General features: G+C 41.0%; 1 protein-coding gene across 5 annotated transcripts in view; it reads right to left on the minus strand.

Moving 5' to 3' along the window:
- Kif16b (kinesin family member 16B) overlaps positions 1-19,459 on the minus strand; it is a 252,088-nt gene that overhangs the window by 75,574 nt on the left and 157,055 nt on the right. For 2 of the 5 annotated variants that reach the window (XM_050159548.1, XM_050159547.1), the window contains exons 20-23: positions 15,561-15,713; positions 11,375-11,471; positions 10,087-10,137; positions 8,641-8,841 (exon numbers count right to left, since the gene is read on the minus strand). In XM_050159548.1, the coding sequence (XP_050015505.1) occupies positions 8,641-8,841; positions 10,087-10,137; positions 11,375-11,471; positions 15,561-15,713 (502 nt within the window). Of the gene's footprint in view, positions 1-1,242; positions 8,842-10,086; positions 10,138-11,374; positions 11,472-15,560; positions 15,714-19,459 lie in introns of those variants that run through there. The other 3 variants (XM_050159551.1, XM_050159549.1, XM_050159546.1) reach the window with 2 other exon arrangements.

Genomic DNA, 19,459 nt, shown 5'->3' on the forward strand with positions numbered 1-19,459 from the left:
GTCTTTTTGTAAGAGCATTTTTTATATATTACATTTCTTTTATTGATATTTATTGAGCTCTACATTTTTCTCTGCTCCCCTATCTTCCTCTCCCCTCCCCTTTAATCCTCCCCCAAAGTCCCCATGTTCCCAATTTACTCAGGAGATCTTGTCTTTTTCTATATCCCATGTAGATTAGACCCATGTGTGTCTCTCTTAGGATCCTCATTGTTGTCTAGGCTCTCTGGGATTGTGATTTGTAGGCTGGTTTTCTTTACTGTATGTTTAAAAACCACTTATGTTTAAGTACTTGTGATAATTGTCTTTCTGGGTCTGGGTTATCTTACTCAATATGATGTTTTCTAGATCCATCCACTTGCCGGCAAATTTCAAGATGTCATTATTTTTTTCTGCTGTGTAGTACTCCACTGTGTAAATGTACCACATTTTCCTTATCCATTTGTGAGAACATGTTTGATGATAAACAATAGCTCTCACCTACATATGTCAATATTTATCCTTGAGGTTCTATTTTGTTTCCCTCAATCCCCTCTATGTCACATGTAGTACCCCAACTTTCCAAGTAAAGGAATGCCATTTTCTACAGACCCAAAATGATGTCTTAGGATTATTTGTGTCCGTGTGCTGGCCACAACTAGGTACATAGGCACTGCTACCATGGAATTCAAGCAGTAACTAACAACTGCTAATACTCCAGGCAAGGGGGTTGGTTCCCCTTACTCTACTACAGAACTTAGCTTTCTTTTTCTCTAGTTCAGTTTCAAAATTAGATAGAACTGAAACCTCGAATCTGGCTAAACAGTCTATCCTATGACTACTAAGATTTTTCGTAGCTAAGAATGCAGTTGTGAAATCAATTTCTGCTGCAAGCAGGGTAGCTTAAGGCACAGGTCAGACATCCTCTAAGTAAAACTAAAAGAAAACAACAGCAAACCGTGTGTCTTTGACAATGTTCCTAGGCGTAGGAGCTGAGTGACAATGCGTTATGTGGAATAGCTGGATCTGAAATATCTACACAGCTCAGACCAACTTAGGGCCCTGTGCTGGCTTCTTAATGTCAACTTGCTACTAGCTAAGATCATCCAAAAAAAGGAATCCTAATCAAGAAAATGCCCTAAGAATGTATGTGTGTGTGTGTGTGTGTGTGTGTGTGTGTGTGTGTGTGTGTGTGTGTATGTGTGTATGTATATGTATGGGGTCTGTGAGCAAGCCTCTGGTGCATTGATTAATCATTGATGTAGGAGAGCCCATTTCACTGTGGTCAGTGCCACCAACTGAGCTAATGGTCCTGGGTACTATAAGAAGGCAGGTTGATGAAGCCACAGGAAGCAAGCCAGTAAGCAGCACCCTCCCATGGCCTCTGCCTTTAGGTTTGGGCTCTCTTTGAGTTCCTGTCCTAACTTCTCTGAATAATGGACTACACATTTTAAGATGAACTAAATCCTTCCCTCTCCAGGCTGCTTTTGCTCAATCCCAGCCACAGAAACTCTTAGACAGGCAGCCTTCTCCCAGCTGCACCTGTATGTGGACCATAATCAATGGGTTCTGACACTCAGTCAGGATGAGACACTGAAGCTCAGCAGACCTTTGCGGGGAAGAAAGACATTCTTCTCCTCAGTTCTCAGCATGCTGGAAATAAAAAATATTGCCAGGATATTGCTATCATTATTGAATACAGTTTAATTGGCAGTAGGTTCAATCTCACTCCTTTCATACGGAACAGATTATTAATGAGCATACAGAAAAAAACTACAACAGAAGTGAATAAGGGTCTATGACCACACCATCCTGAATGTACCTGATCAGCCCAGCATTATAAGTGGGGAGTGGGATCAGAAGATGTCTGAACAAATGTATGATATAGACAGATAAATAAAAAAATGAACATGTTTCCACCAAGTCATTGCTGCATGGTAGATTTCTTTTAATTTCTATGCGAAATGTAAAATTCTCAGATACAGTTGTGAAAGGTTCTTAACAGTCTCCTAAAAATATGTTAGTTTTAAGCAGTAAGAAAAAATAATATAATGTCTCATAAGCAACTCTTGATTTGTATGTGGCTATATGTTGAATATCTGGTTTCACCCTAGACATGGGGACATATACTGAGTCACATAACATCATGTCACATGGTTTATGAGTGCTTTTAAGTATAATGACATTGTTTATTTTGGAATCAGTTGCTTTTCCTGCAGTGGACAGGACTCCTATACTCAACAAGGAAGCCAGTGACACATCAGCCAAAGACAGAGAGATGAAAAGGCCGCCCATGAGAAGGCAGCAAATTCAATGTGGGTGAATATGTAAGACCTTAAAAGAACCTTAAAATGTACTGTGGAATGATTCCACTTAGAAATAAAAAGCCAGGAACAAGCATGTAATCAGTAACTAGGATTACATGTCTATACATAAGAGATATTACCTTTAAAAATTAAATAAAATATTTTTCTGTATTTAATGAAATATTACTTTCTATGTACACATAATATTTTTTAAAAATTGTAGCTGAAACAGTGTCATTAGATCATCAGCCAAAAGGCAGAAGTAGAATTTAGGCTGCACTGTAAATGCTTCGATGAGAATTTTCTCTTCCTATTCAGGCTGTCTCTTACTGAGGAACTGAACAGGAAATGGCATTAGTATCTCTGCAGCTCACTGTAGGCTATGCAAGGGCACTGAGTGGCATAATTCTACAGGGAGTCATCAACGTCCTCCTAATCACCAATTATGTACCAGATGGTTAAATTCAGTTCATGCATGACCATGACAAGGTCAGCCCTAAGGACTGTCACCTAATCTCCTGGAGACCAGAAGAAAGCTTTGCTTAAAAAATACAGGCAGATCAGGGTTTTTGTTATTGTTTCCCCCCCCCTTTAAATCAGATTAATTTAAATTGGAATTACCAATTCTCTTGTCTCTCTTCACAGCATAACATAAAATTCTAATTCTTCTTTTTCTAAAATTGCGCATTCCAGCATGTTGTAGTTGGAGCTACTACTATACATTAGTCACCTTGTTCTGCCCCAGCAACTTAAAAAAGGGGAACCCTAGGCAGACCAATCAGTTGCGCTGCTGAAAAGGAGGCAGCTCATAAGAAACTGGGAATAAAGTGTGTAGGTAGAGAGTAAGAGTATGGCAAATGGCCAAAAAGTGGCCAAAGCAGGTTTGCATTCACTCTAGGTGAGGTCCCTAGGCCAGGAAGGACCTTATCTTCGTACCACACTGTCTATAAAGGCTGAGGAGGCACAGCTCTTCAGATTCTGCTAAGCCATGTGACTGGCATTTCTTGGTTAAAATCCTCCAGTGTGAAATGAATGATGACAGAGTCAACTTTCTAGAATAAAGCAACAGCATATGGGCAACAGCTCTACATTTTGAAAGCAAGAGTTCGCAGCAGAGTTAGAATTATTGTTACCATTGTAATCTACGTTGGTAATAATGAGTTTTTACAAAATAAGGGCCAGAGTGATGATATGCAAATAAAAATAGAGCATTTAGTTGCCTTCCCTACCAAGGAACTTTCTAGATGACAAAGGTGTACCCTGAGAAGACTGGATGACAATGGTTTGGAAGCTGTTGCTCAAGCAGAGAGAAAGCACTGAAAACTGCTGGATGAGAATTCAGAAGAGAGGAGGCAAAGAGAGAATCATCCACTCTAAGCTTGTGATACAATGCAAGTTGCAAAATCCACTTGCTTTGTTCCATTACAGACAGTGCTTGAGGAGTCAGACTGAAGATGGAGACTGTTGCAGGGAGTGGTAAGTAGGCAATGATACCAGGCTGTGCCTGGACGCTTCTATCACCTCCACCACGGTGACTGTTCCTGTAGTACACCTCTCAAACAAGGCACGTGTGGTGCATGAGCCTAGCTCAGACACATCTGTAGGCTTCAGCAGTCACTCCCACTAGCAAATCAGCAATGGCAAATAAAAGCCTTTTGTCTTTCCTATACCACTGAAACTTCAAGAGTTGTTTGATACTTGGCAACAGATGAAGGATGGAACATTGTTTACAACAAGCATTTGAAGAATGAAGATGCCAAAACTACATACTGTAGACAGTGCAACAACACTAGTAAAATGACTTCACTAGAAACTAGGTAATCCAATAAAACAGCCTGGCCATCAAGGAACCATTAATAAAAGAGGATCAAATCTATTTATCATACATGGTATCTGTGAAAAAAATAATATAAGAGACATTTACTGTAATTATTACTATTAGAAAGCTTAACTGTGCCCTTCCAGAGGAAAATATGAACATTTTCTAAGAACTCAGACTGTACAGACAAACTGTTTCGAGATGTTTTTTAACAAAACCTAAATAAATCCAGTCTACCAAGTACAAGTCTCAGACAGAGCAAGAAGTGTTTTAATCAAATTCAGGTGAAATTACCTTTTCAAGTCCTCAAAGAGGTATTGTCTAGAATATATCAGTGAGTTCCACAATGCAAGTGTTTACGCTTCTAATCCAACAACTCAAAATTCCAGAGAACCAAGTACGTAAAAACCTGATTTTCTTGACCTGGAAACTGCCTACAACTGAACTGCTACCCTGGTTGCATACACTATATAGACTCGTACCTGTATGAATGCAGGAGGGGGTGTCAGAGGGTGGAGAAGGAAGCCACGGTGGAAAGTGGAGCAAGTCTACAGGCTTCTGGAATATTACAATAATCTCGATTCCTACTATATAGAGCATGTCACTCAATCTCTCACTTCCATGAACCATATTTTATTTCCAGGTACAAAGTATGCCTAGGAGAGAGTGGACAAGCATGCTGACAGGCCTCTGGAGGTGACTCCACTATGTGGTGAGGTCTGAATAGAACAGCGTCACCTTTGAACCATACAGCAACTCAAAGTGTGAGGACAAATATCATGATTTTACATAATGCTTACCTTTACTTTATGTTCCATATAGTAAAAACCCCTCAGGGCCGTTATTTGCAGCATGGTAGAATAATGGTGACATGCCTCTCTGAAGTACACACGCTCTGTTAACCTGACAGATCACTTTTGTATTGCTGCTTCTTCCTGACCATCACAACCCTCTGCCAGTGCCTTCAATGTTACTCTCAGTTCTATTGACTATTAATTCTGCTTTTCCTAAAATTCAAGATATTTGTAAAAATAGTGGTGGGACTATTTAAGAACAAGCAATACAAATTATAACAGATGAATAATGAGAATTAGGAGAAAGAGTATTGATGAGCTATTAGATGGCTCTAATGGTATATTTCAGTTCTTTTTTTTTCTGTTTTGTTTTGTTTTTCCCAAGATAGATGGTGACCTATATAGCTAAAGCCAGGACCAATCAGTGGTAGTAATTTTCACAATGTTCTCTATATAGTTAAAAGCCTGTGGGTGTAAGGCAATGAGGTATGTGTCTATTAGGAGACGAGTGTTTTGGAAGTGACAAAAGCACACTCCATCCCCAAATAAGAGAAATCAATTGCCTGGAAAACAAAAAGCCTGACACTGGTCCACAGAAAACAAGGTTGCTAGATCACAACACATTCTCCAGTTCCGTGTTTGCCTGCTCACTTCCCCAGAATCAGCACAGAGCAAAACAGATGGAAATGCAGAGATGCTTGAACAGCCTGCCAGTCTCTGTTGGCAATTCTGATGAAAAGCAGTTGGTAAGTTTCTGGGTGGGTTAGGTTTTGACTCATCCCTATCATCAGTTAGTAGCAGAAATGAAGGGCCCACATTTATATTTTACATAAGCCAAAAATGTGACCAGAACAGAGGGGCCCTCCCTTCCAAGCCAAAGTTAAAATGAGTGGTTTAATGAAATCAGGGACTCACTCAACTGCCCACTGTGCTGAACTGGGCGCAGCTGAGAGAGGAAGGGGAACAAATGGAGAAAAGAGGCCCCGCCCCTCCACCAGCTTCAGAGCCTCTAGAATTTAGTGGACATGCATCCAAGAGAAAGGACAATGGCGAAGTAACAGAGTATAAATTACCTCAAAGCATGTTTTCCTAGGATTGCCACACAGAAGTAGATGAAGAACAAGGTAATGCTGGACAGCTGCAAATGAACCGCAGGCCAGCAAACACCTATCTTAAAGGACTTGAGTGATGGCTGGTCAAGGACCAGGAAGAATGGAAGAAGACATGGTAAAGCACTGGATGTCATCCAAGGCAACCATATATTTCACAAGACCAAAGAAATAATGCATAGAAATGTTACAAGCCAAGGAGTCGTCCTTCTAGTATAAAAATACACACGGCCAAAGTTATATGTGCAGGGGATGGGCTGGGGAGGTTAAAGGAAGCTGGCATGCTCTGCCTCACAGCTGTGCTACTCATGGCCAGCAAGGAGGGTGTCAGCGAAGGTCACTGCCAGACTGGGCACCTTTCCAGGCAGCACAAATTAGTGCACTGGAGGCACCACCAGATTCCAAGCCACCATGCCATAAACAGACACTAAGCCAAGCAGTGAGAATGCTTTAATCACTTCACCAATAATTGGGTAGAACCAAATTTATGGTCTGAATTTCAAGACAATGAAGCAGGTGGCAATAAGTGTATTTTTTTTTCAGTTCTCTGCTATAAGCTATTTTCATTTTGCTTTATTCAAAATATTTGCACTTCCAATTTTAGAGTCCTGCTTCATTCCCATTCGATTAACTACACTGAGATATTCATATTGTCTTGACTGTTTTCATAATGCTCATTTTATTAAAGATCTACAAGAAAATGTCCTGTATTTAAAGTCTCCTCCCTAGAGTCTTCTTAAGTATGAGATCAGCCAAAGGGCCTCATCCTGAGAATTGAAAGTGAGTTTCCAGACATCACCCTCCTGATTCTGCCCATCCTGAAGATGCAACGGAGCGAGCATCTGGGTGCTTGAGATATCTTGACACTGCTCAGATAAACTACTTTTTGTGTTCAAGGGAAGCCCATGCTTCCTTAGAAAGACCAGCTCTATCGTTGGCACTTTGTCCTTCTCTGGAACAATGACACATCTGAACTCACTTAGAGGTTGGCATCTGATCACATCAAATCGCCCATGTGGAGGAAGTGTGTTCAGAGAGTCAGTGTGGGGGTAAAACACGCGGTCCTCCCTCAAGAGTGCCATGTGCGTGTTCAGAAGGATGAATGATAGGCAGGGGGTACAACTGGCTTCATTCTCCAATCTGACTGTGGTATAGAGCAGTAACTGAACTTCAGCCAGAGAAGGAACGCTGGCCTCCATATTTCCATGAAGAAAGTAAACCATATCAACCAAGGTATTCTGGAAATTGGAAGACAACTGAACTCCATTTGCCAATGCTAGAGCAGGGATTTCTGCTTTCAAATCAAGAGAGAGCTGAACCAGATCCTGCTGGAGCAAAGGGTGACTTCTGGGGGCAGCATCTTCAGACCCAGGCATCAACACACCCAAGAGGTCCTGACAGAGTTGTTGAGAGAGGCTCTTGTTGTAAGTAAGCACAGTTAGCAAGAGGTCCTGTGTGGAGCCCAGGAATCGAATGCTTTGCCCACCAAAGCCAACCTGAATCTCCTGCAGTGCAGAGAGAGGAAGAACATGAAAGATGCTCATGGAATCTGGGCAATTATCTAACAGGACCAGAGCATACAGAGTTGAGGGCAGCAGGAGCAAGCACGCAGCTTGGGGCTCAGGTTGGGTGCAGTTAGCAACAGCAAGCCAGTAAATGCCTTTGACAGCCTTTACTCTGCCCAAAAGCTCTGGCAGAGAACAAGTCATGTGCTCAAGGAGGTCTGTGAGAGGGTACTCTTGAAGCTTCCGCATTTGCTGTGGGAATGATACAAGGGTCTGCTTAAATGCAGTGATCTTCCCGGAATCTTCATAATCAAGACAGAAAACTGAGTTTGGCCAGGAATTTGGTGAGCCTGTAGATGAGAAGGTTAAGTCCGTGGAAGGTGCTGTCCTCTTGGCTGACCTTGGGCTCCCCTCATCTTCACTGTTAGGGCTGCCAATCTGAGTTTCAGGAAGAGGAGGAGGATCTGACAGCATCATGAGTGACCTCACAGGCAGCTGTAGGGGTAAGCGCTCCAACAGTGGCAGGCCTCTGATGAAAGATGTCACTTGGGAGGCCAGTCCACCTGAGTCACACATACTCCCTACATGCTTGGCTTGGCTCATTACTTTTGTCCCAGCATGTATCAGGTGACCACTGGTGTCTTTATACAGGTCTGAGAGCTTGTGGTAAAAATATCCCAGTCCTTTCTTTGCTTCTGTCCTGATATTGACTAGCGGAGCTAGAAAGTGAGTGTTTTCAGCATCGAACTCTTTCTCATTTTGCTGCTCACCACACAATGTGGAGGCTGATGCGCTCTGAGGAGAGCTGCCAGTGGGATGCTCCTTTTGAGAAATGCTTTCAGAGAGAACAAAGCACTGCACCCTGCTTTGCACCGTTTGCTGGCTCCCTCTGTCTATTGGTGCTAGCTGGGACATGTGTTGCAGCAGCGTCCAGCTGGACCTGATTCCCCAGCTTTGTTTCTCTTCATGAGTCATCAGCCCACTGCCATTTTCTGATCCACTCTGGGAATTCTGTGCATCCCTAGTGGTGATCCCATTAAGGAAAGTGATTTCAGGCAGATGAACACATTTTGGCTCAAGGTGGTCAGAGCTTCCAAGGTAACAAAGTTTATCACTAGTGTTCTTTAGTACCTCAGGCCCTGGGGACAGAACCATTCTCTCTTGGGAGGCCATGAAGAGAGCTGTGGGACGTGAGGTGCTCTGGGACGTAGGATGGCTCCAGCGGCTGCTCAGATCCACCTGAATCTCTTCTTCTCTAAGGACGCTGGAAGAGTCAGTATCATCTTTGGGCAGAAGTGGGATAACACACCGTGCAGACCATGGCTGTTTTTTCTGTTTAGGATGTCAAAAGAGGTTGAAATGGGGTTTGACTCTGGGATTCTTTTGCACATTGTGAGTCTCGCATCCATTGGTTTCATTGGAGTGCATTAATTGAGAGGTGAGCTAGAAAGCCTAAGTCATTTGTGCTGATTGATAGATGATTTAAGAATAGATGATTGATTCATATATAGAACATCAATTTCCATCTTACACAGTCTAACAGATTGGCAGGCATTTTGATAGAAACACACTGGTTAGGATTTTCCACAGTATCCATTTCTTGGTCTGTGATTGCATTTTCTCCGAGGTACATCCCCAGACTTCTGATTCATTGTTTAAAAGGTCACAGTTAGCTGTCTGACCATATTGCAAACATGCCCATCTCTTTTTTTGGTTCATTTCATGTAAGTCTTTAATCATCTTCTCCCTAATTAGACGACCATTGCTGATACCTATAAACCTTCACTAAGGAAGACTTGCTGCATGTCTATTATTTGTCGGGTGCCATGGAAACAAAGAAATAAAAGGCAGCTTCTTGTTCTCCCATAGGTACCCACTAGAAAGATGTCCAAAGAAGACTAATGTCATTACTGGATGACTAGCAGGGAGAATGGGTGTGGTCCCAGTGAGTCAAGAAACTATGAACGCACACCCTTTTCCTCTCTGTTCAGTAACGGACAGTAGATATGGTGAGCAGATTTCTATCACCTAGCAATAAAAAACAAACAAACAAACAAACAAACAAAAAAACAGTACTTGGGCTAGCTGAAAATGGCATTCTCCTTGGTGGCAGAAAACAGAAGTGAATTCTTACCAATTGTATGTTCTAATAGCATCTGTCCACCAGAGAGACAAGACAATTGATCAAAGGTTTCCTTTGTACCACTGCCAATTATATATCTACAAAATGAACAGGTTTAAAAAAAACACAGAATCTTTTAGTTTCATTTCCACCGCCCCCTTATATCTGATCTTGATTATATAATTCTGCCTTTTAAATGCAGACCAAGAGAAAGGATACTGTTGCTAATGAGAAACCGGGCACAGATACAGGGCATTCAAATAAAGCCAAAGAATTTTCAGGCCTGCAGGATTCCCTTTAATTTTATGTTTTTATAATAGTTTGCCTTTTCTATTAGCCATTAATCTCACTGGAACTTCAAAATTCTAATTATGCAACTAAACATTAAGAAAATTTAATCACACAAGCATGCCATAATTTAAACAACCCTATCAATCTGAAAAATCACTACCTACCTCATATTTTAGCTTACGTTGAGTGGCGCCATTGTGAAGGTCCTCATTACTCTGAAAAGAAGAGAAAAGCCTTCTGTATTAAATTATAGCATGCTCATAAAGGGGAGAAAAAACTGATTCCATTACAAGTATTTATGAGAACAAAATTCTAAAGAAACATATCTGCCATTCAAAAATGACAACCATTCTTCAGGATTTACATTCACAAAGTAAACAAGTCTCTTATTAATTAAATTTATTTGCAGGACAGAGAATTAAACCACTAACTTTTAATGTTAAGTTTAAAAAGCAAACTTACAATCAAGATCTCCTTAGCGGGCAAGTTATAAAGTTTAGTACAAAAAAAATCAACAAAACTACACATACAGGTCCTATATGACTGAGGTATACTGCTTCTGAGACTATAGCCAAAGTACTCAGTCTTCATGGGTCAGAGAACCCACATGGCTATGTTTATGCAGCACTATTTATAAAAGGCAAGTTGGGAAACCAGAGAGGTGCCCATCAATGTGTGAATGGGTAGAGAAAATGTGAAATGCGATATGTGTGTGTTTGTGTGTATATACACAGAAGTTTTGTAAAGGCGTTTCATTTGGCCATGAAGAAGAGCAAAACTGTGTCAGTTACAAAGAAATGGATGTAATGGATCATCACATTTATACAAAACAATCCAGATTTACAAAAGAGATATCAAGACTTTTTCTCAAATGAGCAATTAAAAAAAAAAAAAACAAAAACGAAGACTAAGCCCTATCAGGACATGAAAACATAAGAAATACAAAATTAAGGATGTGGATGGAAATCAAGGGTAAGGGGATGAAAGAGGATGATGCTGTAATGTATAAAATTATCTTGTATGTATGGAAAAAGTATCATAAAAAATGATTACTTTTTAAAATTTATATATGCTAATACAAAAGACATGAACTGTCATTTGATAAAAAAAACTTACAAAAGTATACATTTCAAGAAGAAAAGTATATGTCTACTTGGAATAATTTACAAAGTAATTATGTATTATAGAAATTGGTTTTATTTGGGGAGAAAATAGAAAATGTTACATGTAGAAATCAAAGCAAATAAAAAATGTTAAGAACCTTAACATGTGTATTTAATGAATGTTTCCTCAGAATTATAAAACTATAAAATAAGCTACTCTTCAATTAATTTTATCTGAAAACTGTTCAGCGCCATTCAATTGATATTTTGTGCTCTTTCTGGAACATTCCACGCCTGAATGTTCATTAAGCAGCAGTAATGACCATACAACCTGGCTCCGTTAGCTCACCTTCATCACATCAGCAGGTACATGGCTGGCATCACCAATCGCCCTGTGTAAATCATGAAGGCGTCTTTGGACTTCTTCCTCTATGTATGCACTGATCCTGAAAACCATGGAAATATGACAGTTTTGAATATATCTAACTGGTACACACAGTCACTATGTATGCTTTCAAGATGCCCCATATACTAGGGGTCAATTCATTCCTAAGGCCATGTATGTGCATATATGATGGAACAAGAGATCACATGTTAAGTCAAACAGACTAGACTCTGAAAGAGAGGTATCAGGTCTTTTATCTAATGTGTGCTATTTGGAAAAACTGAAAACAAAAAGCAAAGCCCTATTAGGACTTGAAAATCCTGATATTTGCTTTATTTATTAAATATAAATGAAAATTTTGGATTCCAAACCATTTTCTTTTTTCTAAGAAGTGTGGTACTATGCATTCACTCTCTGGGTTTTCCCCAAGTGAGGACAGGATTGCATAAATAAGTAAGAGAAAATTGAAAGTGAATGGAGAGTAGGCTGTTCCACTGAAACCCTCCATGGAGCACATTCAGGGTAAAGGCAAATCACAGCCACGGAATCAGAGGCTCTGTGTTCCTAGATCCCACTGTAAGACAGACCATAGGGTCTCCTCTTTTGGAACAGGAAGACATTAATGAGAGTTATTTCTTAAGCACAAGGCCATTTATGATGATTACTAAAAATTGAAAAGAGGTGGAAGAATACTCTAAGGATATTGACTGTTCATCTAGAACAGTGTCTTGCACTCTCCTGGCCTATCTTGTAATTCCAACTAGGTTATATACATGTGGCCATTGAGACCACATCTGAAAGTTATGCAATGTGGATTGCTTGGCAAGGGGCCACAAGAGAAAGGAAGTCAGAAACTATTGACTTATAAAACAACTGTCAACGAATATCTGGTGTCTCATAGAAAGTATCTGAATCTGTATAAAATTTCCACGTCAGCTTTGACCATCAAAGTGGTGTTCAGTGCAGTCGCTGATCAGCCAAATTTAGTCCAGTAGAAGAAACAGAGTCAAGAGGAATAATAGGATACAGAGATCTGATATGGAAAGTGGGAAAACAGGCAAAGTGGAGGGAGGTATCAGAAGAAGGAGGTAGGTAGGTAAAATAACAACAAGGATGTCCAAAAAAAGGCCAGCATAATCATACTATTAACTATTTACCCCAAACAAACATGTAATAATTTAACTCTCTGTGTGTATATATATATAGTTAATAATATAAAATCAATATATATTATAATATATAGTTAATATATAACATGTACTTAATATAAAATTTTAATAAACTCTTCTCATCTTGGCTAGTAGAGCTCTTGCCAAGAGCAAAGACCACCTAACAAAAACACCAATACCAAACATGCAAGTTCTTGTCTGAGTTATTAGTCAGGGATGTCTAAGAGACTCCCAAAACATATAGCCAACTGCTGTTGTACTTGGTTGCCCCCTAGAGATAGAAGGTAAGTCCCTATTGCTGAAGACCCTATGTACTTCTGAAACAGATCCCAGAGACCCTGAGCTGGAACTGTCCTGAACTGAATGCTCCCTCCTGTAAACTAGCTTTCATGGCATTAGAAGGTGCCACATAAAGTTCCAAAGGAAGGAGGCAAGCAATATACTCAGCTAGATACCTATGAAGCACCATGATCATGCAGCATTGTAATGTAACCCTAAGGGTATAGTAGTGGCACACATACCTTGGAGGAAACTAATAGCTCTATAACTAGACTTAAGACTCATTCAAGAAAAACAAAATCATGCCTGGTACTGGAAACCTAGCTAATAACCTAGTGCTAGTGAAATCATGATTATTGTAGGAAAATCTACAACCACTAATTTACTAAACTATCATAATCCCTAATTACATTCTAAATATTTGTCATTATACCCATATGTAAGTGTAATCTTTATCTCATCAAGGAAACTTCTCTTTGCAACAGATATAGACTGCTATAAAAAATATAACCAATCAAAATTCAGAGTTATAGGCCTTGCCCTGTAGTCAGATTGATAACTATCTTAAAAGTAACCACAGAACCTTCATCCAGTGACTGAAGGAAGCAGAGGCAGAGAGCCATAGAGTTTCCAAAGTCCAGTCAAAGAGTGGGAGGAGTGAGAATATGAGCAAAGAGGTCAAGACTATGATGGAGACCACTTACCTGAGCTAGTGGGAGCTCACCAACTCTGGCCAGACAGGGAAGGAACCAGCATACAACCAAACTAGGCCCTTGGAATGTGAGTGACAGTTGTATGGCTGGGGCAGACTATGGGGACACTGGCAGTGGGAGCAGGATTTATCCCTACTGTTTGTACTGGCTTTTGGAACCTATTCTCTTTGGACAGATACCTTGCTCAGCCTAGATATAGTAGGGAAGACCTCGGTCCTTCCTCAAAGCAATGTGCCTTACGCTCTCTGAGGAATGGATGGGGTGTGGGGTAGGTGTGGGGAGTAGAGGGAATGGGAGGAGGGGAGGGAGTGGGAACTGAAATTGGTATGTAAAATGCAAAAGTAAAAAATGAAATTCATTCCCAATAGATACATCTACAAAACACTACTGCAGCTAAGGCTCAGCGAACATTTTGGAAGAGGTGGACACAAAAGCTGTAATAGCCAGAGGATCAGGGAGTTTGGTGTGAGATTGTGTCTCCTGGTAACATGAGAACACACATAAAATCTCACCAACATGACTGCCCAAACATGAGCTGAGCAAGGATGACACCAACTGACATGCCAAAGTGGATGGGGAAAAGTCCATGAGGCTTCAACCCTACACCAAGAACTATAGGCAACTGAGAAAAGCTGGAAGATGGACAGAGAGTTTCCCCAGCAAGCAGCATACCAATTTGCTGTTCAGTGCCAAATGGTTAGCCCAAAAAGCATATATACAAGTAACATTATAAAGACCAAACAGGTTACATTTAGGAACATGTATGTATATGCATTTATGCATACAATAACAATTAGTGAAAAGGAGGCTATGAATTTGAAGGAGAACAGAGAGTTATATATGGGAGGGCTTGGAGGGAGGAAGTTAAGAGAGATATATTGTAATTACAATATAAATTACAGTAGCTCAGACTGTCCAAAGCAATCATCACTTAACTATAGGATAGAATCCTCCAGTTCCACAGATGTTTCCTTCCGTTCCCCCTTTCCATTCATTCATTCACGTGTGTATGTGTATGAGCATCTATACATGTGTGAGCAGATGCACATGTGGTAGAGGACAGAGGAAAACCTTGGTTGTTGTTATTTCTCAGGTGTCGTTCATTCTTTGTCTTTGAGAAAGGATCATTTACTGTACTGGAACTTCACAAGCAGGGATCCACTTGGGTCTGTCTCATTGGGTGTTGGGATTACAAATGTTTCAATACATCTGGCTTTCTGTTTGTTTTTATTTTTAACATGGGTCCTAGGATCTTCGATCTGCAGCCTATAAGGCAATCATTTTACCAACTAAGTATTTGTAAATATTTTCAAAATCCTACCAGTGATTTGTACTGCTGACCAACAGAGAAATGCTTTTCTAAAATGCTGGGTAGATATATTAATATTTCAATAGAGTAGCCCAAATAAAAGGCAATATGTACTTTTCAGTGTTGAAACTAAAATCATATATAATTGGCCATGAGCCAAGGTCATTTACAGATGACCTCCCTCACCTTATGGCCATTTTTAAACTGGTCCCATGTAAAACACAGACCTATACTAAGAGGCTCATACCATTCTGTACACATTTTGATAACCACTGAGCTCCTAAATCTAGACTGCAAGGATGCCCAGTTAGATAGTTCCCCCATGGAAAAATTCAATTAATCCTCTGACCTGGTTCTCCCAACCTGGCCTCTGCATCATTTTGTTCTGGATGAGTTGGTTTCTTTGCACCTTCTAATTCTACCATCTCACATAAACTGTTTGAAGCATGATGTTTTGGATTTGGCTGACTGGTTCTTAGGTCCCTGATTCTCTTCACACTATCACTCACCCAGTCACAGGCCAGGCAGCAGCTGACAAAGACAGAGGACATCTCAAGCACAGTACTGCTAACTACTATTGCGTCTGATAAATCCCTCCATAAGTAAACTAGACAATATAGATACAGTAAGTCATTACATGGAAACACAGAAAAGCATGGCACCAGCTGAATGTTGAGTACCTGGCGTCCATCAGTGGAGCCAGATGAGAGTTTTCAGCACTGGGTGGCAAGCCGGAAAGAGCAGCTTTCCCCTCTGAGGTCCCATGATGAGGTCTTTGAACACCATCTATCTCACAGATCTTCTGTTTCAGCTGGTGGATTTCATGTTCTAACCTAAAAGATACGAACCACAGAACTCCATTAATTAATAGTATTACACGAATACATTCTCTGTAGGGAGCTATTCTAAAAACCTTAGGGGAGCCAGAAAAATTCTAGTGCAAGGAGTTTTCCCTTCTAGTAGAAAAGGTTTCACCTACAGGAAAAGGAACAAGGTGAAAATGAGCCATGAGAAGGGTACAGGACAAGAGTTGCAAGCATCCAAGGCTTAGACTTCCTGGTCACCAAGGACAAAGGCACTTCTGCTGTGTCGTAAGCAAGTCCTTAAAGGTGCTGCCCAGGATTCTGAACCCCTTAAACCTTGAGTCAACAGAGTTGGTTGTGGACTATATATCCAAATTCTGTTAAATACTTCTGTTTGACATGTAGTTCTGGGCTGAGTCTTCAAAGGTCACTGGAATTATGGGCATTTAGAGATGACAACAGAAGATGCACCAAGGACAGAAACCTATCAGGGCAAAGAGACTGTGCCACAAGACCCAGGAAGGCACTTTGGCCATGACAGAGGGGATGAGAAAGGGAACCAAGGAAGACAGATCTTGGAAAGAGTTACATGAGAAATTAAAATGAGCCAAAAATTGTGAAACCAGAAAGCATTATTGCAGATGACAGCTGGTATATTTTTCAAGCTCTGCATTATATGAAAATTCAGGTGGCCCTGACTCCTTAACAATCAGGCTAAAGGGCCCAGCTCACCGGCAGATTTAGTCCAAGGAACAGAAGACTCAGCAGCTGATAAGCAGAGCCCACTCGGCATGGCATGTGAATACAGACAGGCACTGGACCTGGATTTCTACTGCAGGGATCACATGTGCTCAACTAATCTCTCTTTGTTAATCCCTCCAAATCAGAGATGTTAGTATCAAAAGCTGACACTTCTTGATGCCGCCAAGCCTCTGGTGCCACCATCAGTAACTTGACTGTTTCATCCTCTGCTAGATAGCAAATCTAAGGCCAGTAAAGGTTACGTGAGACCATACCACAAAAACACCACCACCATCAACAAATAAGAATGGTGAAAGGGATCACATGGATGGCAAAGGATCAGGATTGCTTTAGACAGGGTCTCAACAATGGCAGGCAGGATGCAAGCAGAAGATGGCAACATTCATGCTCTTCTGATGCCTGCTGGGTCTTCTCATGGCATTCTCCCAGGCTAAACCATTAGAAAATCTGTGCTGAGGTTACTTAGCATGGACGTTTGATTGGGACCCTAAATACGCAGTGAGATTTATATATATAGTGGGGCTCAGACAGTACCTATGTGAAGTACTGTCCTATCTATATTTAAGCCACACTACCAGTCCACTAACAGCTGGGAGAGAAACAAACCTAGACCAAGCCCCTAATATGCCATTTCCTGTATGCCACTGGTGTCCATAGAAACATAACCTTTATAGGTTCAAGACTCCTACTTTCTGCCTGGGGGTGATGTCTCTTCTTCATGGGAAAACACACATTTTGAGTTACATGGGATTATTCCTCACGGGGGGCATCATGACTACGATCATCATCATCACTGTTGAGGACTCTAATAACAGAGTTGACTAAACTCTGAGTATTAGCGGTTTTCATCGTATCTTTTCTATGGTGACAAGAGGGCTTCTTAGTGGAGTTGCCTGATGCATGCAACTGGGGCAGCTGGAATGAGCAATGGAAAGGAAGGGTGTGGCCTAGCGTAAGCAGTTCATATGGCATCACGGAACTATTGGGCAAACACGTCCAGTGCAGTGCTGTCCCATCTGCTGCCATGTGCTTCCAATGTCTCAGTTCAGCAGTTTCACAAGGGGCCAAGCCAGGCTGCACAGCCAGTCCTGGCTTACCTGTGAGAAGGCAGAAAGAAAATAACACGCAGCAAAAATATCCTTAGAAAGCTGCTGAACCCTTGAAGGCAAAGCAAAGTACCCAGAATTCATCAGCCTGAATTAGATGTTGGTAAAGTCTATGTCCCCAGAACTCATGAAGCTAAGTGCCTCCTCGCGAGGTTTTCGAACTGCTGACACCAAGGAATCACTTCCATGGAAATTTCAAGACCATGTCTGTTACTGCAGAGTATTAATACTGAATGGCTAGTTGGTAAAAGTCAGGGACATCAAGCTAAAAGCTCGGGCTGCCTCTTACTGCACACTGCAGGATACAAATTGAGAGCATGCCCTCCACCTCTTTAAATTTCCTGGGGCTAGAGCTTTGTCCAGCAATTTCATTTACATAACATACCTGCAATCATTTTCTTAAACCTCCGACCTACTTCTCTGAAATAATAACATTATGGTTTTGATTGTTATTTTGTTTCTGTTTTGCCTGAAGGAATTACCAGAGAGTGACTGTAAATGGAGTCCATAGGATAAGCAGATCACTTAAAAGGAAGCAGTCTTGACCTTCTCAGGAAAATGATGGGTATACAGTTAACATTCTGAGAAGGTCTTGCCTTGTCTCGAAACTATACTGATGTCTCTGCCAAATACTAAGTTTGGGTCTTACAGCTAATAGAAAGAGCACTGCTGATTATGGGTGGGATAAGACAGAGCTCCATGTCCTCCCACTTGGGCTTCAGTTAGGAACTATGAACAGAGGCAACACTCCAGAATCAGAGTCAGGCAGATCTTCATGAGTTGGAAGGCATGAGTATCAAGTTCAGCCAGACATACACAGTGAGAGACAGTCTTAAAAAACAAACAAACACCAACCTACAGACAGGAATTTGCTGAAAAAGCCATATCTATGTTGAAGATTCTGCAGACTGATTGACTAAGTAGACTAATTAGCAATTATGAACAACTGGAATTTTACAGATGGAGAGCTAAACTAATTTTGGGCAGTCTTTATTTCTGTTAATAGTCACTCATCAGTTATATGTATCATATCTAACCCAATGGCTTTTTAATCCTTGGAATGTTTTCCTAAACTTGACATGCCTAGCCTCCACCAATCCAATGGCTAACTATGTTTCAGATAACAGCTAAAACCTACTGTTGAGATTTTCTTCTCAGTCTATGGAATCCACTGATATCTTCATCAGTGCATTTGGTAAATGCATGATTTATGACTTTGATTTGTTTGAGAGAAGTTCATATGACCACTTCAGAGTGGATCATATCACTCAGGACAAGTAAAATCTCTGTTCCCTGGCTGTAGTCACTCTGAATTGGCTCAGTGTAAATGATCTCTTAATCCCTCTAGAGCAAGAGCTTTGCTTTGTGTTGGTAACTCAACTGACCACAGTATGGAGGTGAGAGAAAAGAGCCCTAAGGACATCAAGGCAGTAAGAGACAAGTCAACCAGGGCATGTCTCCACTTTGTAAACTGGTTATGTTCACACACAGGTGGCCTTTAACCTCTCTGAGAATCTTAGCATCACTGCAGGGTACCAGAAAAGATGCTCCTAGATTTCTCTATTTACTTATTTCAGAGTCCACCCCGGTAATAATGGCAACAGAATAGAAAGATAACTATTCTTTCTTTACCCTATCAAGAGAGATTGTTTCCCAGTTTTCTTTCTAAAATGCTGACTCTAAGGGTGGGACATCTACCCGATTTTAGTAGGAACCAGTTAGGGGATTCACAGTGCATGAACTCTGGGGACAGGACTTCAGTGAGGCCAGTGCTGCTCACAGAGAAGATGTGAAATCCTGGTGAAGGAGGACAGGTGCGGGAGAGAGAAAGACATGGGGTGGTGAGGAGGCAAGGACAGGGATGAGAAGGGAACATGGAGGGGGCAAGGTGGGCGAGGCAGGGATAAA

The sequence above is a fragment of the Alexandromys fortis genome, unplaced genomic scaffold, assembly GCF_014885135.2.
Source record: "Alexandromys fortis isolate MF-2015 unplaced genomic scaffold, M_Fortis_MF-2015_v1.1 scaffold_115, whole genome shotgun sequence".
Classification (NCBI taxonomy): Eukaryota; Metazoa; Chordata; class Mammalia; order Rodentia; family Cricetidae; genus Alexandromys; species Alexandromys fortis.